At 44.7% G+C, this 8,741-nt stretch overlaps 1 protein-coding gene across 5 annotated transcripts in view; it reads right to left on the bottom strand.

The window, feature by feature from the left end:
* Positions 1 to 5,664: 5,664 nt before the first annotated feature.
* POLA2 (DNA polymerase alpha 2, accessory subunit) overlaps positions 5,665 to 8,741 on the bottom strand; it is a 43,515-nt gene continuing 40,438 nt past the window's right edge. The window contains exons 16-17 of one of the 5 annotated variants that reach the window (XM_075005733.1): positions 8,325 to 8,451; positions 5,665 to 6,913 (exon numbers count right to left, since the gene is read on the bottom strand). In XM_075005733.1, the coding sequence (XP_074861834.1) occupies positions 6,767 to 6,913; positions 8,325 to 8,451 (274 nt within the window). In that variant the 3' untranslated portion in view covers positions 5,665 to 6,766. Of the gene's footprint in view, positions 6,914 to 8,324; positions 8,452 to 8,741 lie in introns of those variants that run through there. The other 4 variants (XM_075005730.1, XM_075005732.1, XM_075005731.1 and 1 more) reach the window with 4 other exon arrangements.

Below are 8,741 nucleotides of genomic sequence, written 5' to 3'. Positions count from 1 at the left end.
GAAAAAGTTCCTAACTGCCAGGGTGGCCAAACACTGGAATAAATTGCCAAGGGATGTTGTGGAATCTCCATCTGTGGAGATATTCAGGAACAGGTTAGATAAATGTCCATCAGGGATGATCTAGACAGTACTGGGTCCTGCCATGAGGGCAGGGGGCTGGACATGATGACCTCTCAAGGTCCCTTCCAGTCCTAGCAGTCTATGATATTATGGTGGCCCCTACGGACTGACTGAGAACCAGGCCCTTTGTGCTAGGCACTGCAGCAGACAGCCCCTGCCTGGAAAAGCTCATGGCCTACTAGGCCTTGCTCTTGTTTTCCATTAGCTGCAGGTAGTGCTAATCTGGACGCTTTTTAAAGCTCTTACATTTCCCTTTAGGATCTGTATGATTCAGCAGAGAGCAGGATCCGAGCACGAGGGAGTATCTAGTTCAAACAGACAAGATAAAAAATGGGAGGGGAAAGTGAGGGTACGTCTACGCTAGGGGTAAGATCGACCCAGTCAGTGGGTCTTCCAGAGTTTGATTGCGTGTGCCTGGTAGAGACACACAAAATCAAACCATCAGCAGTCGACCCTTGTACTCCTCAACCTCACGAGGAGTAAGGGAGGTCGATAAGTGAGTTTCTCCTGTTGACCTCCTTCTGTGTAGATGGCCAGCAAGTCGATGCTAGCCATGCAATTGCCACAGCTAGAAGTGTAGACCAAGCCTGAAGCAAAGAGAAGTGACTTATTTAAGATCACAGGACCAAAGTCAGGAATAAAGCCTAGGTCTCCCAAGTCACTACCCTAGCCACGAAGCCACACTGCTTCTTGTCCCTTTGCCTTAATTGCAGAGTTTTTCAGGGCACCATTTATTATTTAAAGAAAATTCCTTGGTGAATTTTTCTGCCTAGAACTATATTTGAAAGGGCAATTGAGCAGTAAGGGCTGTCTACTTTAATATTAACCTCCCCAGAAGGCTCTGAAGGGCTTCATTCACGTGTAGGTACGTCAGGTTTTGAGAGCTCTCATAATTTCATCTTGTACCTCATCAAATTTGAAGATAAAACCTGCCCCACCTCCTGTGGACATAGGGTCAGAGGTCAGTGAACAGGAAGTGTGTCCTACTGGACAAAGCACTGAACTGAGTCAGGAACCTTGTTTTCTAGTCCCAGGTCTGCCACTGACCAACTCAAGATCGTAAGCAAGTTATTTCTCCTGTAAAAATAGGAATAGTGCGTCCAATCTTTTTATGTAAAGCACTTTGCAGTCTAATAACTACATATTATTGTATTACTTACAGCCTTGGCTTGAGCTGTTACATGAGAATCTCAGTGTTCAGTTGCAGAAAAGGTTATATTTCTTGCCTTCACAACTGTAGATAAAAGCCTGGAAATGCAACCTGACTGCGCATTAGTGAGGCAAAGAAAAATAACCAATCATTTAAAAAGTAAAATCCCATTTTTAAGCCAGTCCCATAATTTAGTGGGACCTGACTCATGAATATTGGGGTTGGTAATTCAAGCATTTGCATGTTCCATCACTCCCACAGCTTTCGAGAACCATACTATAAAGGGAGCCTCCCTCACAACCCCTTGTGAATCAACACAGTCCTCCATACATAGAGACAAGGGAATGGAACCACATGGAGACAAAGCGACCTGCCTAACGTCACACAGCGTACCTGTGGCAGACACAGATGTCCAGAGTCTAAGTTCAGGCCCTTAAACAAGCAATGATCGGCCTTCTGCTAGCATGATGTGCTTTGAGTTCCTAGGATGAACCGTGCTACAGAAGCGTAGCATATTATTAACAACTCCACATTATGCTCATAACATTCACCCAAATAGCACTGGTGTTGGTCCAAGCTTTCTACTAGAATACTCTGCTGAAGAGCAGAGTAACAGATAGTCAAGTAGCACTCCCATGGCTGCTGAACGTCAGCCACCAAGACAGCAGATCCATTTCCTCCCTTATAAACACCAATTCCTGTTACTTGAAGGCAGCCAGCTCATGGGAGAGCATATCTCGTGGTAAGGAGAACTTGAAATCAGGAAGAAGCACAATGAAACCATTCCTCAAGGGAAGCCAGCCAGTGCTCCTCACCACTGTCCGTTAGCAAAGAACCCACCAGACATTCCAAACAAATTGCAAGTCGGAACCACAGTTTTATTACTTGGGACAGGCAGTGTTCAGTTTTAGGTGGTTTGCTAAGTAACGGTTACACGCTGGGATGACAGGCTAGGGTTTTCTGTTTACGCAGGGATCTACCAATTTAAGACTGTTGTGCCAGTGATGCAGAAGAATCAAAGTCACCAAGTTCCCACACAAACAATTTTATAACCAACCCTTGTTTTGACCAGTCACAGCAATACAATACACATAAATAATTCCTTTCCTGGGTCTGAACTGCCACCTCAACTCAGCCCCCCTTTCCCAGCTTTGCTTTTCAAATCCCATCATGCAGGAATCTCAGCCCTTGATTGGATTTCGGGCTATTGGAATTCTCCCCACGTAGCATCTAACAGCCAGGGAACAAAAGCAACACTCTGTTCAAAGCATGTGGGAACCAGCACTAACTGCCAAGTGCTACATCTAAATGTTACTTGAAAGGCTGAGCGATGTGGAGGGCAGGGCAGGGGCACATGGATGGAGGGGGTGGCCACTCCTCATCTCTAACTGTTGTGCCTCTCTTTCATGAATTCTGAACGACAATTTTATAGGAACTTCTGTTTTGCTTCTGTTCTAGGACACTGACGCCACTAAACTCCCAGCTCTGCGAATGAGGCTTGATTGACAAATACTTGAATTTACAGCAATAGTCTGTTAATTACTGTAACCACAGTCATTTTCTACACTTTGAAGGGGAGGGGTTCAGCGCACTTAGAATTAAGTCTGAACCCCAAAGATGCATAGATTTAAGTCCAGAAGAGACCACTAGTCTCACCTCCTGCATAATATTTGCAGGCCAGATTTCCATTCTTACTTCTCCTACACTGAGCCCAATAAACTGTGTTGGGATAAGCCATGCTCCCAAACTTTGTTGGCTCACATACCACCACCTTAAAAACTGGTTGTGAAGGAAGGGGATGGACCATCAAGCTCTTGTGCTACAGTATGGAAACCTCTGCACAAAGCTTATCTTCCAGGAAGACACCGAAGGCTTGGTTTGGAGCCAAAGGTTGGAGAATCCACCACTTCCCTCAGTAAACTATCACAACTGTTAGGTGTCTTCACTGTTTGTACCACATTGCCATTTATGCGAGGCACTGCAGAGTCATAGTAAGAGATGTCCCTGTCCTGAAGGTCCCACAATCTGTGTAAAGAAAAGACTGTGCCCACTTTCCAGAAGGGGGCTGAAGCTCAGAAGTTTAGTCCTAATGTACACCCAACAGCTGGGCCACGTTAGCTGTATTTAAAATGGAACCACCCGCTGGCACCCCAGCTCCACAGTGCAGAGATGTTTATAGCAGCATAGGTTGTTCCAGTATAGAAAACGAAGTAAGCTACACCAGCACAAGGCACCTTTATACCAATACATCTGTATCCATACTAGGGTTTGTAGCAATATAACTATTGTACCAAAAAGTAAAAATAAATCACCCCTTTGCCCAAAGCTTTACAGGAACAAAGTTGGTGAACAGAACAGGCCCATGTATCTCAGCCCTTGGCATTTTCCATCTTCCTTATAGCCTCTTTGTGAGAAAGCTCATTATCCCCTTTTACAGGAGAGAAACTGAGGCCCAAGCATCTAGCATTCAGGGTCATGATGCATAGCTGAGATCAGGTGCTGCCAGTCCTGGAATCCACAGTCTGATTTTTTTTTTTTTTAAAATACCCAGTGGACTTTCAAAAAGAGGGGGCACAGTATAATTAAGGGCCAGATCCTCAGCTGGTGTAAATCAGAGTAGCCCACTGATGTTCAAAGAAGATGAGTTACATCAGCTAAGGATCTGGCCTTGAGATTTTTGTTATGCCTGAATTTCAGCTCAAAGGGACAGAACATCTCCCCAGATAGCTGGGCTGCTGGGACAGCCCAAAGCACTGAAGAGCTAGACCAGGAATATTAAGCACGTGACACAGACCCTGAAGATAGATGAGTTGCTATCCAATTGTTCCCATGGTAAGCAGGAGAGAGAGAAAAGTTCCCAGCATAGGCTCAGTTAGCCTGTCACAAGACCAGTGAGCAATGTTTGCTTCTGCAGCAGTTTGAATTTGAAAAATCCTCTCTAAGCACCCATTTGTTCTTTCATCAAGTGCATTCGACCTGTCTCCAGGCAACAGGGCTCAACTGTCGCTAGTCCAAGGACTGGAGCCCTCCAAGAAAGGTTTACAATGACTTTAAATTATACCCACATACCAGTACAAAGAGCTATCATCAGAAAACATGGCCCAGAAGAGCAGAATTAGCTTTGTCAGAGATCAGCCCCTCTTGTATAGGATCAGAAACATCTATCATGGGCAGCGCACAAACATCCTCCAGACAATTCATTGCTTTACTCTGCATGCCCAGGCCGCTATGGCCAGCTTCTCAAGCCTCTTCAGGCTATGTTAACTGTTCTGTTACAATACTTCCAGCCCAAATGTGTTGCTTCAAGTTCTAGCCCTTGGTTTGGGTCATATCTTTGTCCGCTAGACTGAGGAGTCCATTATTAAATATTTGTTCCCTGTGTTCATACTTAGAACCTGTAATCAAGTCCGGTTTTACCCTTCTTTTTGTTAAGAGTTATGGATAAGGCATGGGATTGGGACTCAGGAGCTGCTATCAGCTATCCTTAGGCAAATCCCTTCTAGTCTGTCCTTCAGATTCTCCATTTATACACCTGAGAATAGTGATCCTTCCTTGGTTGTCTTTTCTGTTTAGCTGGGAAGCTCTTTGGGGCAGAGATTCTCTTTCATGAGGAGTCCAAACACAATAATGAGCTTCCTCCTTTGGCTAAGGCTTCTAGCATCTTCTGTCACAGAATAGTAAAAAGAGGAGGTTGGACTGAAGCGTTTCACATATCGCAGTTTATGTAGTGCCAGCTCAGAGGCCGCTGGTGAAAACACAAGTACTTCAGTCCAATGGGATAATGATAATGATGAATGTACAATAGAAATGCAGATGATACAGCTCTTAGCCATCCACACATGCCAGTTTACAGCAGTCCAAGGGCACGTCTACACTACAGGGAAGATTGACCCTGCCAGGGACGATCTTCCAGAGTTTGATTTAGCGTGTGACTAGTAGGGATGCGCTAAATCAAATTTAAAGTGGTACCGTGGTACTCCTGCTCCCTGTTAGGAGTAAGGGAAGTCCATGGGAGCAGAGGCTCCAAATCTCTCTTAGTGGAGACAGTGCGGAAGCCCAAATTTAGGTATGTTGACTTTAGCTACATAATTAAAATAGCTGAAAATTGTGTATCTTAATTCGACCCCTCCCTGTAGTTTGGCCCTGCCCCAAGCTCAAAAGACCTTTGGAACTAACTAGTACAAGGATCAAAGTTTACGTTCTTCCAGCGGGTAGTTGCATGGAAGAATTGCAAAAAAAAATGTAAACCCCCTTGCCCGCATGTTTTGCTTTAAACTGACATTTGTCCACTGGTTTGGACAAGTAACACCCGCCTTTCCAAGTCAAACAGGCCTGGCAATGCATACGTTTACATGAAGTACTATGGACCCCACAGGGCTCCCCGAGAGACAGGCTGTGAATAATGAAGAAAAAGCCAGGTTATTGTTCCAGCTCAGGTGGGCTCAATTTAATTTTCATTTGCTGTAATGTTATGATGCCAGAGATTGAAACAGATCATCCTGCTTGGTTCCAGGCAGAGCTCCAGGAAGTATGGCTATTACCTAAGAGACACAGAGCAATGGAATGGGTAAGGGAATGAAATGAGATTCAGGGGAACTGGATTTTCTTCTGGGCTCTGCTACGCTCTGCGTGAACTCGGGTAAGTCACAGTCTACCCTGTGTTTCAATTCCCCAACTGTGCAAGAGGGAGATGATTGACATATGCTGGTGCTGAGCCCATAGGATCTAAGGTTACAGCTACATTACTGCAGAAGATCAATCCGCTCAGGGTGGATCTTGTAGGGTGTGATTTCACGCACGCACAAAATTACGCTCTCACTGGTCAAATCGACCCCTGTGCTCCTTGCAAGAGGCGAGGAATAAGGAAGGTTGAATGGAGAAATACTCCCGTCAATCTTCCCCCAGGTAGACAGACATGGAAGTTGACCGCAGACAAACTGACTTTAGCTGTGCAACTGACATTGCGTATTTTGTGGTCAACGTCTATATTTAGTGTGGACATCGCCTAAGAGAAACAAAAACTCAGCAGGAACTGAAAATAGAACATTCAGCTCACCTTGAGCAGAAGCGTCTGCTGAGACTGACAAAACTAAAGGGACAGCTTGGCAACGTGAACTTTTAGAAAACACAGGGGTGTACTTTAATTGCAGTTCACTTTGATGTGCTGGCAACTTCCCCCTTGGCAAATTACCGTGGAAGACGAGCTGATCCAAGTCAGGACTCTCATGCACATTTACATTGGCAAAGTTTGTATTCCTGGTTGCAACAGACAGAAGATTCTTAATCTTGAAACAATGCTGGATTTACTATGCACAAGATTCTCACAAGCAGTAGTCCTGAGAGAAAAAGGTATCACACAACTCTCAGAGCCCCTTCGCCACGTCACCATTGCATTTTTTGACCAAATTTAACAGATGCTCAACAAGGCTGGAGTTGAACCCCTTTCGAACTCCAGGCCAGCAGCTCTGTTTTAAGGGTAGGGTACAGAGTCTCTGTTTAGATTTTGACAACTTGAGCAGCAATGCAGGGACTCTTTCGTTCTTCCTCCATATCCTGCCTCCGTACATTAAGACGGCTGTAGGTCCCCCCAACCTGGCCTTTGGTGAGCCGTCCTGGGTTCACACAGACACAGCCTAAGACCTCCTGTGGAGAGACAGGGAGCACAAATTGACCATAGAGCAGGTAAGAATTCAGGCACAAGCAATCAGATCAGGTTTCAAAGCTACTGGTTGGTTTGAAATGGTTTCCACCTCTTCAGGCACTACTGTACTATAAAAATATTAAATTATACGAGTAAAAGCCCCAGCTAAGAACAGAGCCCCTTTGTGCTGAATGCTGCAGACATATGTAGTGGGAAACAGTCCCTGTCCCAAATAGCTCATAGTTTAAATAAAAGGTGGGAGACGACACAGAGGCAGATGGGGAAATGATTTGCCCAGGGTCAGAGAGACAGCAGCAAAGCCAAGAATGCTCCCAGGGCTCCTGATTCAGAGTCCTAGCCACTGAACTATATTGCCTCGCAATACATCAGGTTCCCAGCCGGGCTGCTGCATTCCAATAATATCTCAACAATTTTAGCCCTACAGCAGCTGCAAACCACAAGGCTGTGTTTGTGCTTTTAATTTCTCCTCTAGGAACACAGACTGCCAGACTGGATCACACCCCTCTATCTATCTAGTCCTGTATCCAGTCTCCAACAGAACCAGTACTAAATGATTCAGAGAAAAGTGAAAGAAACCCTGTAGTAACAGCATAACCTGCCTGTTCTGCTGCAGGTTTACTATCCCTTCCCAAAACCCTTGGTTATTTTTTTTATCCTTTCTACTGTAACTAGAAATTCCTGTTATCCAAGCAAATGCCCTAATCCTGTGGGAATCCTGCTAAGCTCTTTAACCTGTCTAGAGGTTAATTTCAGTGGCAAGGTAGCAACAAGGTTCTCATTGCTCCCACTGTAACTGCTTAAAAATTATTCCATAATCTCAAACAAATTCACACCGAAGATTCTGCTATGACATCGAAACCCTTAACTACAATCAGAGATGGAGTTACAGTAATAAATACTTTCACTCAGGTAGGGATGGAGAAAAATAACTAGCTTAACAAATGAAAGAGGAAGATGGGCATGGGCCCAGCCTTCACTATGTGAAACAAGGGGAAGTCCTCTCATTTCTGCATGAGTAAATATGAATAAAACTGAGATAAGTTTTCAAAAATGCTTAAATCATTTAGGAGCTCAAGCCCTATTTTTCAAGTGACAGACACTTCAGTGCCGTGGACACTTCTGAAAGTTAATGCAACTTCGGCACCTAGGCCACTTCTGCAAAATGGGTCTTAGGCACCGTTGAAAATTTTATCCAATGCTTGTGGTATTGCGAGAGCACCGAAATGGCATTCACAGAGCAGAGGCCAATTCCTACCACTTATAGTTTGTTCTTCCTGCAGGAAGAGTTATATACTGAGGCTGGGATTCTCATACTGAATTCCAGTGAGAAATGTGTGCCTAGCTCTTTAGGTCCCACTGACAATCCCAGACAAAATGTTTTTACCAGCTTACCTTAACAAAGTATCTCAGCTCAGACGGAGCAACAAGGACATCTGGGGTGACTGGTAAAGACACGTAATTATAGAAGTTCTCATAATCGATATTCATCTCCTCTGAAGGAGGGTAGAGTGGGTAATAACTGCAACATTAAATTATTGATTACACTTAAATACAGACATCTTTGCACCATCCTCCCAGCATTTCCCGCTGTCAGCCAGGTGAACAGGCATCAGCCCCACCCTTTCAGGACCATCAGCTATGCCTCTGTTTCCAGAAGAAGAAAGCTGTTCAAAAATGAAACTGAAGGCCTGCTTCTCTAGGACCATCTGTCAGACAGAACGAAATCCAGTGGCTGGGGATTGAAGCTATACAAATTCAGACTCCACATGTGGTACACATTTTCATCAGTGATAGAAATTAACCATTGAG

This window comes from Carettochelys insculpta, chromosome 11 (genome assembly GCF_033958435.1).
Source record: "Carettochelys insculpta isolate YL-2023 chromosome 11, ASM3395843v1, whole genome shotgun sequence".
Taxonomy (NCBI): domain Eukaryota; kingdom Metazoa; phylum Chordata; order Testudines; family Carettochelyidae; genus Carettochelys; species Carettochelys insculpta.
This window is presented reverse-complemented; position numbering and strand designations above follow the sequence as displayed.